Below are 23,700 nucleotides of genomic sequence, written 5' to 3' on the forward strand. Positions count from 1 at the left end.
GAAGGCGGTGCCGGGGCGGGCGATCCTGCCCGGGCCGGGGGGGCTGCAGGGGCAGGAGCGCGCCCGGGACAAGGTTAAATACTGGCGTAAGGGTTTTCAGGGCAGGCTGGGTTCCTGTGGTGGGGAAGAGCAGTGAAGTGTTCTGGCTGTGCTGTGCCCAGCACCACCAGCCGCCCGGCCTGGGAGTGCTGAGCAGCAGCGCCAAGCAGAGGGTCTGTCTGTGGCCCCGCTGAGGGGGCAGTCAGTGAAGGTCTCGGCCAAAACTGATCTCAGACAGCAGTGAGCTGCAAGCCTGTGGTAAGTTAGGGTTCCTCCCTTTCCTCTTGTCTCCTTGCCTGGCCTTTTGTCATCCCATACACTGGAAAGATGGAAGGGTATCCTGGAGCCAGTGCAGTGCTCTTGTCTCTCTCCCTGTGTCCAAGGACAGAGACTTGTAGCTGTGTGCAAGGAGACACTGAGGCCTGAGGAGCAAATCAGAGGAGCTCTTCCTGTTCTGCATTCTGGGTCTCACCGAGCACTTTTGCACGTGGGCTTTTGGAGAGGAGTTTGGTGAAGGTGTGGATTGCAGTGATTTTGGGCTGGGTCGGCCCAGCTGGGCCTCTGAGGCAGTGTGCACCCCGGGGCAGGGCTGGGCAGCTCTTGGCAGTGTTGCCAAGAGCAGAGTGAAAAGTGCATTTCCCGTCTCAGCCGGCTGGGATCCTGTACTTTGGACTGTGCTCCAGGCTCCTGGGCTTCGTGTCGGGGGGGAGAGGTCACAGGAGAGAGATTGCTGGGTTTGGAGGTTCGGTTTTAGCAGGGAAGATGTGCAGGTGTAAATTGTAAGAAGCAAGCTGAATTAAAGTTGGTTCAGGGGAAAGCAAGGACATGTTCTTCTATTAGTGTAGTAGTTCACAGAAACAGCTCTTGGCCTTTTCTCTGTGCCTTGACTGGTGCAGTCCATATTCATCTGCAAGACAGAACATTTGAATAATTGCACCTTCCAGGAGTGCAAAGTTTCATTTGAGCAGCAGTGGGAAGTTAACTGATAATGCCTTCCAAGCTGGTCCTGTGAGGGGGGGAAAGTCCAACACACCTGAAGGGAGAGCCAGTATGAGAGAGAAGCTAATGTACATAGTGGGTGTTATGTCTCACTTGATGGGGGAGGAGGTAATGAGACTCCTGTTGCTGCTGGGTTGTTAAAATGGAGAAGTAAAGCAGTGCTAATGAGCAGACACTTCTTTGTGTAAACAAGTGTTTCCTGTCAGTTGAAAATTCTGCTAAATTAACCCTGATTTTTCTTTGTGCAGATGTGTTATTTTACCCAAAGAAGTTCAACTTTGTTATTTCCAAAAACATGTAGTATATTCTGGCGGTAAGTTGGAGATTCATACGGTTGTTTAATGGGTAAGGACGTGGTTACTGGGTGAACTGGGTATTTACACTTTTGAGCTGTAAACTTACAAGGTTATTCACTCTAGTCCATAGATGGCTAGTTCTGTGTGGACTGCTGCTGTGGTGCTGGGGCTGAAGGCAGGTCCTCCATCCTAGAGGGCAACAGGCAAAGCAAGAATGCCCCAAGAAAACCCGTATAGTTTACTTTGAAAAAGGAAACATAATAGGAGGCATAAACTTCAATTCCAGGGAACATAAAAGAATTCAGGCCTGAGCCAAATGCATCTTAATACATCCAGGTGGAGCTTTCAGCCTTTACTGATGAACTTTCGTAGCATCATCATGCTATCAGGAAGTATTGATTTAATTTATAATCTATAATGTAGCTGGGTGCAAGAGGGAGACACTTAAAATCCAATTTGAGTATATTTTTCCAGGACTATACAGGAGAGGGAAGAAAGTAGCAGAAGGGTGTTACTGGAGGCTGAAAGCTTCATCTCCAAGTGTATGCGATGCTATCGATAGGGCACTCCAAAAGAATACATTGAGAGCAGTGGAGTTTTATGTGTCTGTGAAATCTTCTGTAATCTGGTAGGAGTCTGTGTTACTGTTTGGCAAATGCTGCACTTTGCCCATTCCTGAAAGTCCCCAGTCATCAATATGTAGCTGTGCTGTCCTTGCTGGCTGAAAAGGGTGTTTCATAGAATGGTTTGAATTGGAAGGGACATTAAAGATCATCTAATTCCAACCCCCCTGCATGGGCAGGGACACCTTCCATTAGATCAGGTTGCTCAGGGCCCCATCCAACCTGGCCTTGAACACTTCCAGGGATGGGACATCCACAACTTCCCTGGGCAGTCTGTTCCAGTGTTTCACCACCCTCCTAGTGAAGAATTCCTTCCTAATGTCTAACCTAAATCTACCTTCTTTCAGTCTAAATCCATTATCCCTCATTCCATCACTACACGCCCTTGTAAATAGCTCCTCTCCTGCTTTCCTGTAGCCCCTTCAGGCACTGGAAGGCTGCTGTGAGGTCTCCCTGGAGCCTTTTCTTCTCCAGCCTGAACAGCCCCAGCTCTCCCAGACTGTCTTCATAGGAGAAGTGCTCTAGCCCTCTGATCATCTTTATGGCCCTCCTCTGGAATTTTGATGCCTTTGATGCCTTTGATGTTTATATTTTAGGCATTTGGTTACATTTTTGGGGAGGGGAAGAAGAAGGAGGGGGTTGGGGAGGAAATGCTTGGAATGTTTCTGTTTGGTGAATCAGGGAAGGTTTGCTTTTAACAATGTTACTCTTTTGGAAAACACTGTCACCAGGTTTCATCATACAAGCACATCCCACTTGTGCAGCTGCAGTAAGACAGTTAGTGATGAAAAATACCAAGACCCTTTTCAACTTGGTAGAAAAGACTTGAAGAATCTCTATGAAGATATTAAGAAGGTGAGGGATTTTGGTGACTATTTGGGGATGTTGTGATTATTCTGATTTCAGTAGCAACCGTTGCTTTGGATGCTATCGATAGGGCACTCCAAAAGAATACATTGAGAGCAGTGGAGTTTTATGTGTCTGTGAAATCTTCTGTAATCTGGTAGGAGTCTGTGTTACTGTTTGGCAAATGCTGCACTTTGCCCATTCCTGAAAGTCCCCAGTCATCAATATGTAGCTGTGCTGTCCTTGCTGGCTGAAAAGGGTGTTTCATAGAATGGTTTGAATTGGAAGGGACATTAAAGATCATCTAATTCCAACCCCCCTGCATGGGCAGGGACACCTTCCATTAGATCAGGTTGCTCAGGGCCCCATCCAACCTGGCCTTGAACACTTCCAGGGATGGGACATCCACAACTTCCCTGGGCAGTCTGTTCCAGTGTTTCACCACCCTCCTAGTGAAGAATTCCTTCCTAATGTCTAACCTAAATCTACCTTCTTTCAGTCTAAATCCATTATCCCTCATTCCATCACTACACGCCCTTGTAAATAGCTCCTCTCCTGCTTTCCTGTAGCCCCTTCAGGCACTGGAAGGCTGCTGTGAGGTCTCCCTGGAGCCTTTTCTTCTCCAGCCTGAACAGCCCCAGCTCTCCCAGACTGTCTTCATAGGAGAAGTGCTCTAGCCCTCTGATCATCTTTATGGCCCTCCTCTGGAATTTTGATGCCTTTGATGCCTTTGATGTTTATATTTTAGGCATTTGGTTACATTTTTGGGGAGGGGAAGAAGAAGGAGGGGGTTGGGGAGGAAATGCTTGGAATGTTTCTGTTTGGTGAATCAGGGAAGGTTTGCTTTTAACAATGTTACTCTTTTGGAAAACACTGTCACCAGGTTTCATCATACAAGCACATCCCACTTGTGCAGCTGCAGTAAGACAGTTAGTGATGAAAAATACCAAGACCCTTTTCAACTTGGTAGAAAAGACTTGAAGAATCTCTATGAAGATATTAAGAAGGTGAGGGATTTTGGTGACTATTTGGGGATGTTGTGATTATTCTGATTTCAGTAGCAACCGTTGCTTTGGAGGATAGTTACTGAAAGCATATTTTTCATATTTATGACCAGCATACTGTTTTGCTTACACTAAACCAATCAGCTTTGTGACTTTTATGCTTAAATGGTCTTCCTTTTTATAGGAATTACTTGTGTCTACCGCAGAACTGAAGGAAATGTGTGATTATTACTTTGATGGGAAAGGAAAGGCCTTTCGACCAATGATTGTGGTGCTAATGGCAAGGGCTTGCAACATTCACCATAGTAATTCCAGGTGGGTCTGTCATTTTTGGATATATGGACATGTATCGTACTTGAAATTTATAATTCCTATCTTCCCAAAAAACACATCTAGTAACTTTATGAAAATAAAATTCTCCTCAGTAAAACCTGACTCTGAGTTCCATCGTGAAGCTGAGATTTTGTAGTTAGCAATGCAAAAGGAGCCGTCGTGTTTATTACATACTTCCATGTGTAAAATTGTGGACTATACTGCAGTTGTAACTGGTGATGGATAAATAATGTTGTTAAAATCTGATACTTGTAAGGCTTTTAGTCAATTTTACACTTAGTTACAATTTAAATGCTTTATTAGAAGCTGTCATACTGCTGGAATCTACATGAACTTGAAGTATTTTTCATTTGTAACTGCTGCTGTAGCTATTAAACTCTTCTCACAGGTAAGAACTTTGCTGTCCGAAGAAACTTTCATAGCTTTTTTTGTGTAATTATGTAGAAAAGCCATTAAGCAGCTGGTATGGTTCTATTCAAAGCAGTGAGACATTCAAATCAGTCAGAGATTATGTTTTGTTTCTCACTAGGAGCAAGTTTCTAAACTTTAATATTAAGATTCTAAGTTTAGAGTTGGTGTAATTTTCGTGTTTACCAAGTACTTGTCTTTTGAAGACAGTTTTAACTGAGCAACACCAAGCTTGCCCTGTACTGTCTGTCACTCCTTACTTGGGCTGATTGCAAAGACATCTCTGCACATTCCTACCATAATTCTGAAGGAGAAAAAAAACCCTAGTTGGCAGCATTCTGTCTTGTGTGTGCCAGTTCCTCTTCTTTTAGGAAAACTGTCCAGGATTAATGAACTGCACTCCAGGCTTGATTCTGTTGTCTGTTCAATACTGCTCCTTGTCATTGTCCTAGAGGTAGCAGAAAGAAAAATATTGGTTGTAAAATTCCTCAAGGATGTCCTTTGTCACAGCACTGATTGGCTTAGTATTTTCAGGAGTGATTTTGACAGGAAAAAAAGCAGTGTGATGGTGGCACTTTCTGACAACATCCTTGGTGGAAGGAAGCACAATAAACCAAACATTTCTGCTTGAGTCTGGGGGCTCACGATTGTCCCATTAGGGTATAACCCAGTGTGGTTTGCACCCATCTCCTGTGTAAAATACCTTAGGGTAGTCCTAACATGCATCAACCACAGCATATCCAGTTCAGCTACAGGAGTGCTGATACCCTTGTATGTCACACTTTGTGAAATCATCAGCATTGTCTGAACCTCATGTTAAAAAAAAAATTAAACGCTTCAGGGATGGACTGCAAAGATAATCAGGGAGAGTGAAGGACTTATGGTCTACAAATCTATGAGCAACAGGGGTGAAAGAGCTATTTAAGTCAAAGGATGATGTCGCTAAGAGAGTGGAAACTTAAAAGGAGATGTAACAGCTGGGGCAGTGACTTTTTGAAGCACCTTTCTAGTCAAAGTGATGGAAAAAATAGTTTAATCTCATTCTAGTGTGTAGCATGAGATGCTTATGAAGGAAATTAAATGGTCTACATACAAAACCAAGAAGGCTAGAGTTGAGGTCTTATAGTGTAGGAGGTGAACTGAAGTGACTCAAAGACAAGAAGCAGTTGTTGAAAGAACTTGTTTTGCCTTTATATGCTCAAAGCATATTTCCTGTCTTTTGGCATATGTATATGGTCATGGACATGTTCTTGTCCATGTGTTATGCTGTCTTGAAACTGTCAGGACCAGTTTTGAGACCTGCCCTATGCCAGTGATAGTGTGATCTCAGAATTCAAGTGCCACACATGCCTGAGGCAAGTGTTTGCTTCCCAGTAGCCACCCCTTACCATAAGCACTCTGATTTATAGATGCCCATGCCATTTGGCAGTGTTGGTACATCTGTTGCAGTTTTTCTTGGCCACCTCCAAAGTAGGTTTGATGTTTAGAAGCTTTCTCATTAATCTGAATGTTCCATGTATAAGGACAGACTGAATCACTCTCGTGTCATGTTGTTTTTAGAATGAAATTCTAAATAGGCAGAACAGAAATGTTTCAGCAAAGGAAGACAATTAAATCCCAGAGTATTTTCCTTCCTTTTCTTTGCCTCATGCTACTGTTCTGTAAGCCTGTGGTTGTAACTATAATTCACGTATGTTATACAGGTCCTCAGGGTAGTGCTTTTTGGTTCATGCGTGATGACCAGCATCTATTGAGGGTTGGCTAGGCCATGCCAAAAGAATATACTTTCATGTTGTGGATGCCCACTTACTGTGAGCTGATGAGGTTTTATGGGCATTTTCTTCTCTTTTGCTTTTAAATTTCTTGAAGCAGGCTGTGTTACACTTGCTTTGTATATACATACACTTCCAGTTCTCTCTGATACTGGTTCCATTATTGTTGCTTCTTAAAGCAGCATTGCTTCCAGGTGACAAACTCTTCTTCCAACTTTTTACAGTTTGGAAGGAAAGTTGTATATGTAGAGAAGGAAACGCTGCAGATTTATAACTCTGCTACTCTGCTATAGACCTGAAGGAGAAAAAAATACTTGCTTTCCATTCTGCTTCTGATATTTTTAAGATGTTTTTCCTCTTTCAAATTGTCATTTTCCATAAGACATTTTTATCACTCTTTGTGCTGGTTAATAATAATTCTCCCAGACTTATTTTTCTTTGTTGAAGCTTTGGTTCCCACACATATCATCAAAGATACTGGCCACAACATCTGTAGACTTGTGAGCTGAGCCAATATCCTGTGCTGCTCATCCCTAGCATTTTTGTTATTCTGCCTCTGGGATTTATGTTACTAATGTTGAGTTTCTGCTTCATCCTGCTGCCATTCTCAACGTCCTGTGTTGACCCAGCATACTTTTGCCTGATCTTTCATTTGTTGTTTGGTTTTTTTCTTTGTATTTTTTTGTGCAATACTAGTAGAAAAGATAATACTCTTCTGTGTTTGACAGTTAGAATATCAGGACACAATTTTGTAAGGTTACAGGGCTTGATCTTACAAGGCAGTCCATGGAGATCTCTGTCTTCAAAGGGCCCCACTAGAAGAGCTGAGACTTCTCAAATGAATAGTGGGGAACACGCAGGTAGCTCTGCTTACAGGTTAAGTAACAGGATCATTTATGTAAGATTTGAGGAAGGCTAGGGATTTAAAATGCCCTCAGCAGGTTAACTGACTTTCTAGAGTGAGGTCACTTTATTGCAGTCATAATATGAATTACAGTTGTATAAAGAATCTGAACTGTTATTCAAAAGATAAGTGTTGGAAGCATTCAGGTTGTTCTGTGCTGGTATGTTGTTTTTTTTCCTCTGGAAGGTCTGAGTGTCAGAACTCCAACCATGAATCCCTGGGTCCTTTTTTATAGCAACTTAGCTTTATGCTAGAGTGAGAATTGTGAAGAGTTTAACCTGAAGTCATTCAAACCCTCAATTTCACACGTCCTCAGGCATTTCTTCAGGTACCTGTGTGCAGAACTTCACAGAATTATCACTTAGCCTGATTGGACATCATGTTTCTGTTTAGAGTGTGTTTTCCAGAGGGGTTTGCAAATAATTTTTTTTATTCCTTCTTCTGTGACCAAAAAGACGAGAGAAGGCCAAAGAAGTACAGAGACATCCCAATAGAGAAAATAATGACCACAGAAGATTTAGGGAAAAAAGGGAACTAAATCCATCAGAATAGTGTGAGAAATGTTACTCTATCAAGTTTAGCTAGGTCATTATATTTCCTGAAGATATGAGGACCTGCCAGTAACCTTAGTTGTCTCTTTTTTCACTCCTCCTAACCTCTATTCTGTATGCTTCCCTGAGTTTGCAGTGCCCTTCTGTGTCACAGGCTGTTACTGGAATGTTGGTTTCTTTCAGCCACAGGGACTTAACAGCAGAAAAGTACTTTGAGGAGTGTGGTCACAACACTGAGATTTTGCAAGTTCTTTTGCATGTTTCCTGTCTTTAAACTGGCTGTATTTTACATTCAGACAAACAGGTTGCAAAACTCTTGGTTGCAAAGTTTGTGTTGTTCTGAGTTTCCCAGCCTCTCTTTTTTATTATTTTTATTTTTTTAAGAGACATATTGGGAGGCACAATGTGTTACTTTTTAACCAGCTAGATCTGCCTTGGGCTTGTTCAGGGGACATATAACAAGTTCTGTAGTGGAAAAGACCTCAGGGTACTGTATGTCTATAAAATCTTAACACAGAATCAAGCAGGGGATTGTCCTGAAAAACAGAAGATGATCAAGGAGATAAAATTTAATATAATGCATGTCCAAAATTATAAACTTCCATTTGTATAAAAATTTTGTGTAAATTTATGTAATTTTGGGGTGCCTTTACTTTGAGAATGACTTAAAAATGGCATCTTTGCACTTACTGGATTTGTGGGGACCCACGTATTTATTGACTTCAATTACTGCTACTCTTTGCTTTTGTTTTTCAGGCGAAGCAGAATGAAAAATGGCAGGGAATGAGGATGATCCTGTTTCTTGTGTGTTTTCCCTAAAATAGGCATGCTCTGATAGAGAATTACTCTCACAAGGTGTTTGTAGGAAACTGTGACGAAATCTTTTTGCCAGTGATGGAAAGAACCTTGCTTGAGACCTTGAAGAAATAGTAGTTTGAAAAAAAACAACCACCCTTGAAGTTAAATTATCACATTTGATGCAACATTCTGGGAACCAGACATATGCACCATGAGCATTCCTATGCCATTTTTAGTCATTGTCAGAGATGAAATGCACTATAATGCAGAACTTTTCAAAACCTGCTTTTGAAATGTCTGTCCCTGTGCTGTGTTCATAATACTGAAAGATTTTGGTTTGTCGGTGAGTGTTGCCATTTACTGCTACTTCCCAGCAGGAAGTCCAGTCTGCTGACATAATTAATGAAAAAGGGAGTCCCCAAAAGGAGACCAGTGCATGAAAGAGCCTGGAGACCTTTACGGGTTTTTGAAGGTAAGTTCTCCTACTTGGTAACAATAGTTTATTTTGGAAAACTACTTACACTGAGCTAGCATTTGACTAAATAACTACTTCTCAGTAAAACTTACCTTCAAACAACTGTGAAGGCTTCCAGCTCTTATTTTCTGTTGCTTTCAAGCCATATTCTCATTCAGCCTATGAGCCACACATCCTGCTATTGTTCAGGATGTAGAACTCCCACTGACAGCAATGCAGAGTTCTGCAGAGGTAGGTGTCAGAACACAGTGTTATGTCAGCAGACTGCAAGATGTTCTTTCATTTTGCGGTTAATCACGGGATTTTAATATACGTAGGCAATGCAAGAAGGTTTTAAATTCCCTTCAGCTGAGCTGAAATTAAGATTTTCTGTTCTTCTCAGTTCTTTTTATATTCTGCTGGAAAACAGTGTGATTTGCTTTGTATACCGAAGTACAGTATCTATATATCAGAAGTATTCTTCTCTCTTCTTGTTTTTGTTTTGTTTTTCTTTTTTTGTTTGTTTGGGGGTTTTTTTGTTTTCTTTTCTAATTATCGTTTTGGGTTTTTCCATTTTGTGGGGTTAATGTGGTTTTTTTCACATCCGGGTGGGCTTTTTACAGCTCAAGGCTGCCAGGGGTAGCCATTTCTGGGATCCTGGATGCTACCCATGGTGAGAACTGGTAGAAAAAGATAGATACGAGGACAAGGAGTGGTAGTTGGATATTAGGATAGATGGTCCTCTGTGTGAACTAAATTGCCTCTTCTATGTTCATTTTGCCAACCTTGTTCCGTAGATAATTGCTCTTATGTTTCTTCTATTACTTTCTTTCCATGTAGTTTAAAAAATAAAGTAGGTGTGACCTACTGAGATTGTTAGATATTCCCAAGTCTGTATTTCTGTTAAGTATTAGTGTTAACAGTCTTTAAATGATTGCAGTGTAATTCCAGGAAATTCCTCAGGCTTTTGAAGAACCTCTGAGGTCTTAAAGTAATCAGATAACATAAAGGAGTTTTGTCTTTCAGATGTCTAATACAGGTTTCTGTGCCTGCTAATCTCTCCAGCTTGCTGGTTAGTAGAGTTTGCCAGTTTTGGAGAGTTTGTGATGCTGCAGCTTTTAGGCAGAGCAACACAGAGATAAGGAAAGTGTACAACTCATCTACAAAGCTACCTTATATTCTTTCCTGAGCTGTTTTCCAGATTTCCATCTCCTTGGAACTAATTATCCTTGATGCTGTGCTATTTGCAGCCTGTCTGTAGAAGGATTAGTGTCAATAACCGAGGAGTTTTGCAGTACTGTGAATGCAGCAAGGCAGAAACAGGCCTAATAAGGATGGAAATGTCCTATTGCACTTACTGTACTAACATGATCTTGCTCTCTCTTGTCTTCCTAATTCCAGGTTTGAAAGCTGGGATTCAGACTGTGGAAAAGCTGCAACAGCTGTTTTCAGAGAAACATTGTTTATTTGGGTTTTGGTAGAGATTTCTTATAGTTTATTGCAGCACATGTAATCGATTTAATTATTTGACTGTTCTTGTTTTTTATTTTAGGGAGGTGCAAGCAAGCCAGCGCTCTGTGGCCATAATTGCTGAGATGATCCACACAGCTAGCCTGGTTCATGATGATGTCATTGATGATGCAAATTCTCGCAGAGGAAAAATGACAGTCAATCAAATCTGGGGAGAGAGGAAGGTGAGTTTGCTATTACGTGGAATATTTACCATTGAGTTTCAGCAGAGCACGAATACCTAGGGTTTTTGTCACATTACTGTCCCTAAGCAGTAATGGCACACGTGTTTCTTTTCTAAACTGTTGGAAATATTAGATAATGTTTGATTGTTGTGTGATCCTTACTGAGTTTAATTCTCTATGCCATTCTGTGCAGTGCTGTTGGAAAACTTTGAACGTGTATCTCATCCAGGTCACTGTATCTTATTCTGAATCAGTAATGAACACAAAAAGGTTTTCAGTCCGCATGAAAATTGTTTGGATTTTTTGAGAGGTGTTTTTTCATGGACCATGAAAAGGAAGGTCTTAGTCAGAAAATGCAAGGAAAGAATTACACTGCTGGCACCTCAGTACTTGCAGCAGGTCAGAGGTAACATGACGTAACAGTCACAACAGAATGGTCAATCAGAGAAGGAATGTTTAAAAAAAACTTCACAGGCAAACACATATTCAGATATTGCCTACAGGGACAGTGCTTATATAAAAAAATATAAACAGCACTGTAAGACAGGGCTTAAAAAATGTCCCTGCTTATTGTAGAGGGGGTTGGACTAGATGAGCTTTATAGGTCCCTTCCAATCCAACGCATTCTATGATTCTGTGAAGAATGGTTCTGTCGTGTCTCTGTTACGATGAGATATGCATGCTATATGGAGGAAAATGATGTGAGTAGATCTGCCAGAGGAAATTGTATTCTCTGTACTAACACTTACAGGAAAAGACTTTAAAAATCTATTTATTTTTTTAATTCTTAGGCTGTTCTAGCTGGTGACTTCATCCTCTCAGCTGCTTCCGTAGCTTTAGCACGAATTGGAAATACCACTATCATCTCCGTTCTAACGCAGGTGATTGAAGACCTGGTGCGTGGTAAGATCATTTTCTGGTTTTATCTTCAAACATGCTTGCCTAAGCAGTAAACCCACAAATAAAAACTACCATTTCTGCAACTTTTTAGGTGAATTCCTCCAGTTGGGTTCCAAGGAAAACGAGAACGAGAGATTTGCTCACTACCTCGAGAAGACCTTTAAGAAGACTGCGAGTCTTATAGCAAACAGTTGTAAAGCAGTATGTACGTCTGTCTCTTCTAATGTTAACATACCACCCTGAAAGCCTCACAGCCAAACTCCTAGTTAATTGCTCTTTTCTCTGGAGACCTTCCTAAGCAAACCCTTTTAAGTGAAGTTCTCCCAAAATGTAATGGGTTTGAGATGGTGCATTTTATCACGGTTCAGCTCTGTAGCCTCCAATATTGGTTTTATTTTTTTCTTTAGTTTTCTACTCATATACAGATTTATTGTTATCCTTACTTGAATCAAAATAAGGTTCACAGTGGCAGCCTTTAATTTATGAAATTCTGCGGCTTTGCAACTGTTTTTAATTTTGGTTGATAATTCTTGAGCCTGTAATTTGATTCTCATGCTTCTCTGACACCTGGTCCCACTCATCGGTGCCGAGTGGGACCTTAAATGCTAACACTGGGTGGAAACCACTAATTGTGTGTACTCTACATTGTAAAAGAACAGCAGCATGTAATTCTTGATTCATTTGTTGGGGATTTTTAATGATCAGTTGCCATACCCAACTCTATGTGTTGCTCAGTTCTGCTACTTCATTACAGAAAGATGTTTCAAGATGATACTCAAAAAACATGTTTATTTTTAGCATGGAAAATGGAGAAAGTGGGCAGTAATGTCACCCCAAAAAGGATTAATGGTTTTAAACTGAAAGAGGGGAGATTTAGGTTAGATATTAGGAAGAAATTCTTCACCATGAGGGTAGTAAGGCACTAGAATAGGTTGCCCAGGGAGGTTGTGGAAGCCCCCTCCCTGGAGGTGTTCAAGGCCAAGTTGGATGAGGCTTCGTGCAGCCTGGTCTAGTGGGAGGTGTCCCTGCTCATAGCAGGGAGGTTGGAACTTGATGATCTTTAAGGTCCCTTCCAACTCTAACCATTCTGTGATTCTATGAGTTCTAATTTATTTTATTTATTTTTTTTTTTTATTAAAGGCAGGATACTGGTGTATGCTGTAGCAAGAGAGAGTTCTAAGAGAATTAGGTTAAAATCTGTGCTACTGTTTTCATCCTTCTTTGTTCTCAGAGAACTGGTACATTTGTGCAATAGACAGCAGTTGAAAAATTGCTTAAATCAAAATGATCACATTGAGTGAGAGACACAGATTTTGTGCAGAGGGAGAATATCCTTTGTTGTAGTTGGACGAGAGAAATTAAGTCTTCTTTATTGCTCAAATTAATGGCACTATGACCCTGGCAACAATTTTCCTTTTCAAGTCTTCAAGTGGGCAATAGGGCTAATAAGGAGCATCACATTATTCTGCTACCCCAAGAAAAACATACAGATTTTTATATTCGCTTTGGTAATCTTCCTAAAAGAACCTTCACAGATAGAGAAAAAAAATCAGCTTCCCACTGGGTGGATTCTCCTTACAAAGCTGCCATTTTGAGTTTTTGCCTTTTCATAACTCACAAGAGTCAAAGATTTAAGCTGTTTGCTCCAGATTGTGGCTGTGATGCTGGTTAAGGGGCTGTTTGGCTGCTTTTCTTGTAGTGGTTGCCTGGAGTTTTCTATTGCTGAGTTGTTGGAATCTTACTTGCAGTAAAATTTGTGTTTTAAAGAAAATACAAGAGAGGTGTCTGTCTTTATGGCAAAGACCTGTATAGAGACATGTCCCCCTCGGTTTCTTTCTGCAGGGATTAGGACAATTCTATTGAAAAGGGATTTTTTGCTTTTGAAATTTGGGGGTTTTTTTGAGGGGGTGTTAGTTTTGGGTTTTGGTTTGTTTGTTTTGATAGTATTGGTTACTAAGGAAAAGGTTGGAATCAGAAGGGAGTTCTGTTTTTTGTGGCAAAAATTACAAACAATCATCAGTTCTAGCTTGAAAGGAAATTCAGGTGGGGAATCAGACATGTTCACATCTTGTTGTCAGAGACAAAGCTATGGAGAGAGAGAGTGTTGGTTTTAAGAACATCAGTTAGAACCAGGCTAGTGTGTCATTAGAAGTAATTCAATTCCTGTTAATGACAGGAAAAAAAAAACAGTGTCTGTGCATAAATAAGATAAAAGTATTAACTAGAAAGAAGATGTCAGACAAGTTCAGGTGGCATCTTAGAATTCTACGGTGTCATGCTTTAGAAATGGAAGATTAGGGTATTCCTGGAAAAATGTCTAAACAAGATAATAGTCTCTCAATGCTGGTCTGGTCACTGGGTTAGATACCTCCTGCATCACCAGACCATTACTGCATTTGAGTCAGAAGTCCTTTAAGTCAGCAAAAAAATTTATTTACGGACAGAACAGTCTGTTCATGATGTTAGAGCCATCCCAGCCTCTAGTTTATTTCTACAATAGTTCTCCATAAGTTGCTGTTAAAGTAATTGCAAAAGGAAACGGTGGCAGATGGCTCAGACGGTCTCTGAAGCCTTAGTTACTGAAAGGCATTTTTCAGAGAAACATAGGAGGTCACTTTGGTTCAAGAATTCAGAAACAATAAAGCTGAAGTGGAATTTCTGTTAGTCATCACACAAGCTGGAGATGGTAAAAATAAGCCAAGCAGGTTCTCTTTCTTTCTTTTTTTATCCTGCTGTAATATGCATTTCTAACCCTCAAATGCTTTCAGAAGAGGAATTAAGTTGTTTGTTTTGAGATAAGTGTAAAGTTGCACTAGACATTCTTGATTTCTCCATTAGAAAACATGCAGCCCTGTTGTGTAAGGCAAGGCTGTGTATGGAAGGTCTGCCTTAGGGAGTGAAGAAAAGGAATAGGCTGCATCTCTGGACCTACCTGTGAGCTCCTGCTTTAACTACTTCATGGTGTGTGCACAGGGCTCCATCAGAAAAACTTACCAGTGTGTGGAACCAGTGTCTAGAAAAGTAAGAGCTCTGACCCCCACCAGCAAAATGATCCTCCCAGTCCAACTAAATGTGCAGACTAAACAAGGTCCAAGGACAGATGTAGGGTAATAGTATCAGTAGCATCAGACTTGATGGCCAGCCAGGAAATTTCCTTGCTTGTTATTTAAAATACAGTAACTCCTTTGGGGGTATTTCTTCTTCATAATGTTTCCTATGAAAAAGATTATCATAAATATATCACAGGTACTGAGGCAGATAACCTTCATTTTTGTAAATGTACAATTTTTCATAATCAAGTACTTGGTTTACATATAAAAATGTTAATTACTTGAGAAAATCTCAAATGCATGAAAGTGCAGACTTGGGACAACATAGTTACCTGGTGTGCATGGGGGCTTCTGCTGGGTAGACATCTTCCTCTCCCAGGTAGGTTTTCATAACCCCCTTCCCAAGACTAGTTACCAGAAAGTTTTGAAGAGCCTGGAGGAAAAGTCAGCAGGGTGCCCTGCAGCAGGGTAGGACAGAACATCCTGGCCTGCATCACTACCAGCATAGCCAGCACATCAAGGGAAGTGACTGGTTTCCCCTGTTCAGCACATGTGAGACCTCAAGGCTGGGCTCCCTCATACAAGACAGACATTCACATTGTGCATTGAAGGGCCACCATGATGAGCTGGTTTTAGTCTGGAGCAGAAAAGGCTAAGGGAGAATTCTCTTGCTGTCTCCAGCTATGTAATAGAGAGGATGGAGAGATGCACAATGAAGGGACAGGTTAGATCATGGAAAAATACAATTAGCTATTAGGAAGAAATTCTGCAAGAGGTTGGTCAAATGCTGGAACAGCTTGCCCAGACAGGACGTGGAATCTTTATCCTTTGAGATGCTCAGAACTCAACTGGACACAGCCCGAAGCAACCTGATCTAACTGTGAAGCTCTGCTTTGAGCAGATGACTGGACAAATGAACTTTCCAAGTTCCCTTCCAACCTAAACTATCCTGTGATTCCACTGGAAAGAGGAACAGTGGTTCTGTCTGGAAAGACAGCAGTGTATGAGCCACAAATGAGAAGGCAGGATCCTGACTGCTTCAGGAGATGAGCATAGAGGAAAAAGGCCAGAAATGGGAAATACTTTAGAGGCTTTTCCTTTCCATGGTGTCCACAAATCTAGGAATGTGAGAGGAAACATCCCTTGTCCTATTTATACAAGCATATCCCTGCCCAGCAGCAGGTTTTCCGCTCCGACCAACAGGGCAGTGGTATAGATGTGCAAGTGCTTTCAGCTCCAGCTGCCATATTCTCATGTGGTGAATAACAGACCATCTACCCAAAGCTGATGGTGGAAAATTTTATGGATGTGAAATTCAGTAAATAGGCAAGATTGTTTTATAGTCTCTCACATAGCATAAAATACCAGAAGCTATTTTTCATTCCAAAAAATGTTTGGGATAATGCCAAGCAGATTGAACTGCTGTACTGAATTCAAAGAACCTTTCTGAAAATTTGTTCCACTTGGTATTAGGATGGATTTTTCATGAGGATTTAGCGGAGGACAAGTCTGAGTTCTTGCAAGATTAAATTTGTAATCAACCAGTCATATCAGGAGAGTTATAAGATGTTTTCAAAGGGTGAGCTTTATCATTTAAACATACATAATTATATTGGCATTATTTGTACATGCATGCTGTTCCAGTATGGCTTCATTGAAACTTCACTCCGAGTGACAGACAGACTGGCTGGGACCAGGCTGCTTGCCTGCATCCCAGCGAGTGTCCAGGTGGGGGCAATAATCCACAACTGCCATTTGAGAAACTGGCTCCTGAAGGAACTCCCTGGTTGACAAGACCCAGTAATGTTGCAGGTTTATTATGTGGTCAGAGTTACTCACTTGGGGTGTGACAGGCAGGTTGATCCCCTGGATTTATTTTTTTATTATTTTTGGTTTTTTGTCTTCAGAAATATTCATAACCTGTATAGGAGAGATGAAGCTCTTCTCTTGCAATGATGCAAGAATTAGTTTTGAGTTTATCCATTTTGTGTTACATTCTGTAACTCGCTTTTGTTTTTACATGCACATCAAAAGGAGGATAAAAGGGCAAAATGTTCTAGTTGGATAGTTCCTAGCAATCTCTATGTAGATTATTTTCCTGCTGTACTGTCCTTCTCTTTTAAATACAATTGGGAAATGTAAGATGTTGTTAATGCCTCAGGCATCGAGATTCCTCTGGGTTTTAACTCTTATCCATGAATGCAGGTTATGACTGGGAAGTATTCTGCTGCTCAGTTGCAAAATGCACGGGTGCATGAAATAGTGTCTAATCTTGAGTGAGTTGCATCACATTTATTAGGATATGATGTTTCTTATTTCCATCTTCATGTTCCTCTTCAAAGCTACTACTGGACTCACTTTTAGTTTGGGATTGGTTTTTGTTTGCTTGTTATTTAAATGATCCTATGTTTCATAGTATTAAAGAGTAATTTTTATGTGTGTATAAATATATATGTACACTCATATTTTTATATGTTGTGTGGTTTTCCTAACATATTTTTAGTCTTATATTAAGTGAAATGTATCTTTACTCCTTCTGTTAGTCACAGTAGATGTGGAATGTCTGGAGTAAACCAGGATGGATTTTTGCCTCCTGTTCCTAAGTGTCTTATTGAAGGCTGAAATAAATATGAGTATTTAAATATAACCAACCTCATTTTGCAAAGTGTATAATCAATACATAAATGTATAATCAATACATAAATGCAGAAGCATAAGTGCCCTTACTTTGAGGCAAAATAGTAATTCTCAAATCTTAGTTTGTTTCCTATATTTTAGCTTTGTGGAGTTACTTCAGCAAAATCTCTGTCTCTCAAGTAGTCAATTCCTTTATCTGTACTCAAAAAGTATTTGTTTATTTCAGTTTAGTGATACTTCTGCCTAGCTTGGTGTATTTCTTCATTCACTGTCTTTTCTTTGCCACTAATTATCCCTTGATACTTCTGTCTGCAAGCTCATCTTCCTGAGCAATTCACTAATAGTTAACATCGCCCTTAAAAATAATCTTCCTTATCTCAACTGACCCTCCTATGCTGGGTGCAACATACTCAGTTTTGTGGCTCTTTTATGAGGTGTGTAATGTCCATTTATCTGTTCTCTGACCTCCAATTATCTCCTGGCTGATTTATGTATGTAATAAATTTAATTCCCTTGTCGCTGGTACATCTATCTACTAGCCTGCATGGGCAGTGCATCCACATTTCTCCCTTTATCCTTGCATTATAATTTCTAAGTCTTATAAATATTTAATAAAGTTAATCTCTTTCCAGATTTGAATATATTTTTAATACTGCACTGCTGTTCAGCCTTGTTTTCTAATCAGCTTGGCTATTTGTGTGCATTTGTGAACAGAGATAAGCAAGAATGTGCTCCTGAGTCAGCTTTTCTCCCTTTCCCAGATCTCTGCTGTCTGTGCTTGCAATGTCACACCTATGGTTAGAGACTAAAAGGGGATGCTCACTAAAGCTTTCTATTTACTTGTTGTTTTTTTCCTCTTCAGGTTTCAATTCTAGGCTGCCCTGATCCCAAAGTTCATGAGATTGCATACCAGTATGGAAAAAACGTTGGCATAGCTTTTCAGGTAGTGCTTTTGTTGAACTAAAGGGAATCTAAAATTTAAACTTTTCCCACTGCCTTAGAAATCAAAGTGGGCTGTCTTAATCCCCTCTGTAAACCTCATCTTAACAATTATTAGTCTCTATCTGGATCTTGTTTAGGAAAAAAGTCCTAAAATAATCAGTATGTTTATCTCTTTCCAGCTAATAGATGATGTGCTGGATTTTACATCATGTGCTGATCATCTGGGGAAACCAACAGCAGCAGATCTCAAGCTGGGCTTAGCTACAGGCCCGGTCTTGTTTGCTTGTCGACAGGTAAGTCAACAGGAATCCACTTCCCCAAAGCAGGAAGTGCACACACAGGAATTGCACACACAGAAGTGCACTCAGCTCTTCACAGCACATGGAGCTCTGGCTCAAACACACCAAGTGCAGTGTGTGAGTGATGAGCATGGCCTGGGTACTTGTGAAAATTTGGTGTCTTCAAGATCAGCTGGATTTATTGTGTACACACACATTCTTTCAGACTGAGAAGCACCTTCCCACACAAGTCTTCTTACCATTATGCCCTAATCTTAAAAGCAGCACAAGGCTTAACCTTTGCAAAGTAGGTTCTTGCTTGTGTTCTTTGCTGAGACATCTTGTTCTCCCCAGGCTTGACTAGGTGGATAAGCTTTTTGCCAAGTTCTGGGCTTTGTATCCATCTGGGGCCAAGAATTTCAGTATCTGTGTATCCTAATGTCTAGTCTAAACCTCCCTGGGTGCAGCTTGAGGTCATTCCCTCTTGTTCTGTCACTGGTGTCTTGTGAGAAGAGACCAGCACCTACCTCTTTACAACCTCCTTTCAGGCAGTTCTAGAGGGCGATGAGGTCTCCCTCAGCCTCCTTTTCTTCAGACTGAAGAGCCCCAGTTCCCTCAGCCACTTCTCATAAGACTTGTTCACCAGCCTAGTTGCCCTTCTTTGGACACGCTCCAGCACCTTGATGTCCTTCTTGTACTGAGGTGCCAAAAACTGGACTGAGTGCTTGAGGTGTGGCCTCACCAATGCCCAGTACAGAGGGACAGTCACCTCCTGGTCCTGTTGGCCACACTATTTCTAATACAGGCCAGGATGCCACTGGCCTTCTTGGCCACCTGGGTACCCTGCTGGCTCATACTCAGCTGCCTATCAATAAGAACCTCCAGGTCCCTTTCTTCTGGACAACTTTCTTCCCCAAGCCTGTAGTACTCCATGGGGTTGTTGTGGCTCAAGAGCAGGACCTGGCACTTGGATTTGTTGCAGCTTATACTCATTGACTTCAGCCTATCAATCTAGTCTGTCCAAGTCTCTCTGCAGACCCTCCTTCCCCTCAGGCAGCTGTTGTCTGCAAACTTTCTGAGGGTGCATTTTATCTCTTCATCAGGATTGCTGATAAAGATGTTAAACAGAAGTGGGCCCAATACTGATCCTTGAGGAACCCCACTTGTGACCAGCCCCAACTGGATTTAACTCCATTCATTAAAAACAACAACAACAAAAAAAAAACCCAAACAACTTCATGACATTTACTTCCCCCTCTATTATAAAGAGCCTGGAGTGGGGAGAGGTGGAGCATTTGTTTCCTCGTCCTTTGGGCAATTACAAGGAAATGTCCAAAAGAGACAGGAAGCAAAGAGCATCAGCCACTTCAGAATGCAGATGAATGCTGAGGACATGATGAGAACAACCTCCTCCATGTTCTCAGCTCCTCCCCACAGACTCATCTGGGGGAGATGTGTTCTTGAATAATTTCAGAATTTGTTGATAAGCAGCAGGATCTTGTTAGTCATTAGCAACTGGAATTGTCTAAAGAATAGTGAGACAGGTACAGAAAGCAAATGCAGTTGTGAAATTATTTGTGTGTTGAAGTTGCTTGTAGAGAGAAACAAGGACGTTTGATTTTGGCAGAGAATGGGTGATTGATTATCTTATGGGTGTTGAATATTCAAATGTTTAAAATGAAAACTGTGTTTGGGTTGGCTGTCGCTGACTTTCAACTTCATTTATCACTTAATTAGCTTTATAAGATAAATTAGTTAAGTTCATCATTATGGAAATACAAGAAAAGAAAATTTCAGTTTTATTTTAAAAATATTACTTGTTCTGTATAGGTCACTTTTAAACACTTTTCCTCATTTATATCTTTCATAGCAGGGAAGTGTACATTTTTACATTGAAAGATCACTTGACCATCTTGCAAAGTCTTGCATTACCTGGAAGGCTTCATTGCAGAACATTTATTGTTTTTTTCAAGAATCTGGAAGAACAGCTTACAGACTTAAATGATATAAAGTATTAGTGGTAAAAAATTAGGACCTTCAGCAGCTAATTAACTGTACTGCCGCTTGTATCTGAAAATAAAAACTCCTGAGTTAGTCCAAAATGTAATTCTCAGACATAGACTCTTTTTGCCTGTCTTTTAATACATCTGGAAATCCTCATGTTGTCTTCTGAGCAAACATAGGTTAGTTCTGACTGTGCTCTGAAGCTTGAGTGACAGCCTTTTCTTTTGTTTAGTTAGATCCATTTATTCAGTATTAGTTAGTTCACTCAGTTAAAAAAAACAAACAAGAAAAACCCCAACCAATTATTTTTAAAGAAATACACGAGTATATGCTAAGTCTAAATCTACTCTTAAACTAGTATGGTGGAAGACTACGGGTTATTTTATTATAAACTTTTTTATAATAATGTTTTTAAGTATTCCTGTCTTGCTTATATACTGCCCATTAAATCTGGAGAACTGCTACTAACAGTTTTGTATTGCAGGTTTGGGGATTTTTATATTCTTTAGTGCTTAAATATTAAAAGTGAAAGCATATGGATCCTATAACATTGTAAATAAGAATAATATGGAAACTGATTATATGAACATTGCAATTAAATTGTCATTACATGGGAAGAAAGCTAGAGTCTGGAGAAAGCTGAGTATGAGTCACCAATAAACTTTTAAATGTATCTTTCAAGAAGACTACCTATGAGTAATAGGGAAATGTCACAATAATAAGGAATGCAACTTGTTTGTTCCCTAACAAGTTTGTAGATCTGCAGTTTCAGGACCAAAGGTGTGCAAGAAACGCAGGTCATAGTTTATTGCAAGTGTATGGCAATAATCTTGGTTTGACTATAACCCTTTCAGACAAGGTTAACAAATACCTTTGTTTTAAAAATAGTTCTTCTGCAGAGTAGCTGCCTTGAATTGTGACATTTGTTAAGCACCAGGTTCCTCTGTTTCTGCAGCATCTGAGGAAAATGCCTTCCTGTTTAGATAAGTGATGCAGTGACTTTCTCAGACAAATTACTTCAGTTATGTACCTGATTCGCAGGGAATTGAGTGAGCAGTACTAACCACAAATTCTACAGGATTGATTATAGTTGTCATTTTTCTCTAATAAAAGTCTGTCCTGAGCTTTCACCAGGCAAAGCCTGTGTATATAAAATACTAGAGCAATGAAAATCCTAAGCAGTCATGAAGGGTTTTACAGATTGAACTGTGCAGTATAGGTACAAGCCCCTTGGGTTCTCTGTTGTATGTGGGGGAAGAGGTGCATCTTCTAGGTGTGCCAACACCAGCCTTCAGCTGTGGCACAGGAATACCATGCCTGAACCAGACGCCACACCTGAAATATAATGTGGATACACCTGCAAGTAGCCACAGCAGATATTAGCACATTGGATTATCTGCTTAACATGGCAGACAGACAGGTGCTTATGTTTGCTGCCAAAATAGTCAGCCAGTTGAAGTTTTAAATGCTTGAGCTTTGCTATGCTACAGTCCTATGGAGGTTGCAGGTATTATCCTATAGCTATACCTGTAGCAACAGCAGTGACAGGAGAAGTCTGTACTAAGTTTTCTTTTTGACCATAGCAGGACAGGCAGCTACATGGAAAACAACTCATAAACAGTACAAAACCTTCTCCCTTTGTGATTAGTTTCCAGAAATGAATGCCATGATAATGAGACGATTCAGTAAGCCAGGAGATGTTGAACGCGCTCGGAAATATGTGATGCAGGTAGGACCAGTATCAAATGTTTCATTCCTGAAATGCCATCCCTGCTGAAGTCAGCCTGACATTCACTGCCTTTTCAAATACATGCTAAGTAGCATGCTATGTACAGTACAAAGTGAGGACTCTTCAGCTGCCTTACTGGCACAGTGTTTTAGCAGAAATGCAGGTACTGAAGAACTTTCTTTCTTTTTTCCTTCCAATAGCATAAAATCAACATAAAGAGTAAAAAGCTCACGCACGAACTCAGTTCCTTCAGCTGAAGAGTAGCTGTATCCAACAACTGGTGTAAGCAATGCAATTACCAGTCTTGTAACTGCAGTGCACACTCCTGTGTCAATATGAATTGACACTGGTTCTGAAAAGACTGAATAATTGTGCAAAAATAATACCTATTTTTTCAGTGTAGTTTTTTTTTTTACATCCCTATTTAGGGCAGGAGGAGAGGGGTTAACCCATTACTTTCTAATCCTACTGAAGAGTAAGTTATTAATACCATTAATGTTTTGTAAGTATACTTAAGCTTAGCATGAATGAGTTTTATTATTTTAAAGCTTTGGGGAAGAGAGGTAGGATTCAATGAACATAGAATGAATCGTTTTCCTTTCCCCTTCAAAATATACTTGTTTAGGGTACTTACTGACCTTAAAACTACTTCCCCCTGGTAACTGGAAGGGGCAAAAGGCAGGAGGGGGGGGCTGAGCATTTATCCATTGCCTTTAACATCTAACATCTTGTACCTAAGAGTGATGGTGTGCAGCAGACAACCTACCTCGCCCAGCGCTACTGCCATGAAGCCACGAGAGAGATCAGGAAACTGCGGCCGTCCCCGGAGCGGGAAGCCCTGATCCAGCTGACGGAGATGGTGCTCACAAGAGACAAGTGAGAGAACTCCTCCCACTCCTTCTGGCAGCTACTTACCAGACTGTGCCTAAATTTAGTTCAAAAGTTATTTGCTTCCAACACAGGCTACCAAAAATTATTTTTTTAAAAAGCTTTTTTTTTTTTTTTTTGGGGGGGGAGTTCTTTTTTAAAAAAACCCAAGTTTAAATGTAGTGTTTTATTGTGGGAAGCCATGCAATTCAGAGCAGATCAAATTGTGCTGTACAGTTGTTAATTGAGGCTGTTAATTGTGGAGGGCTGGGGAAGATGTTTACATGTTGATGCACAAAGGCCACAATGAGAATAAATATAAATCAGTGTAAGAGAATGAAAGTGGTTCCAAATTTCACTTGTTCACACTAATAAACAGAGCATGCACGTTACTGTCTGGTAAACTGTGAAAATAGATGGTTTGAATGCTGTTCTGACTGTTAAACTACAGAAGTACCTGGAAGTGTACATACATAAATTGGTTCATTGTAAGACTGTATCTAGACTTCAGTTGGTTGAAGACTTGAGAAGTTTGCCAATTCATAATGAAATACAGGGCTATTGGTGTGCTA

General features: G+C 40.5%; 1 protein-coding gene across 1 annotated transcript; it reads left to right on the forward strand.

The window, feature by feature from the left end:
- The first annotated feature begins 1,293 nt into the window (after positions 1-1,293).
- PDSS1 (prenyl (decaprenyl) diphosphate synthase, subunit 1) lies at positions 1,294-23,249 on the forward strand. The gene is made up of 10 exons (XM_010006961.1): positions 1,294-1,351; positions 3,687-3,810; positions 3,992-4,122; positions 10,580-10,721; positions 11,513-11,624; positions 11,713-11,822; positions 18,171-18,251; positions 18,430-18,543; positions 22,181-22,261; positions 23,001-23,249. Exons 3-10 carry the CDS (start codon positions 4,025-4,027, stop codon positions 23,139-23,141), a joined length of 879 nt encoding a protein of 292 aa, XP_010005263.1. The 5' UTR covers positions 1,294-1,351; positions 3,687-3,810; positions 3,992-4,024; the 3' UTR covers positions 23,142-23,249.
- The last annotated feature ends 451 nt before the right edge of the window (positions 23,250-23,700 follow it).

This window comes from Chaetura pelagica, unplaced genomic scaffold, assembly GCF_000747805.2.
Source record: "Chaetura pelagica isolate M959 unplaced genomic scaffold, ChaPel_1.0 scaffold17, whole genome shotgun sequence".
In the NCBI taxonomy this organism is placed as follows: domain Eukaryota; kingdom Metazoa; phylum Chordata; class Aves; order Apodiformes; family Apodidae; genus Chaetura; species Chaetura pelagica.

Coding starts and splice junctions, on each gene's coding strand:
- PDSS1 (XM_010006961.1), top strand. CDS start 4,025: ATGTGTGATTATTACTTTGATGGGAAAGGAAAGGCCTTTCGACCAATG. Junction 11,625..11,712: donor GATTGAAGACCTGGTGCGTG/GTAAGATCATTT, acceptor GCAACTTTTTAG/GTGAATTCCTCCAGTTGGGT. Junction 22,262..23,000: donor CTCGGAAATATGTGATGCAG/GTAGGACCAGTA, acceptor CTTGTACCTAAG/AGTGATGGTGTGCAGCAGAC.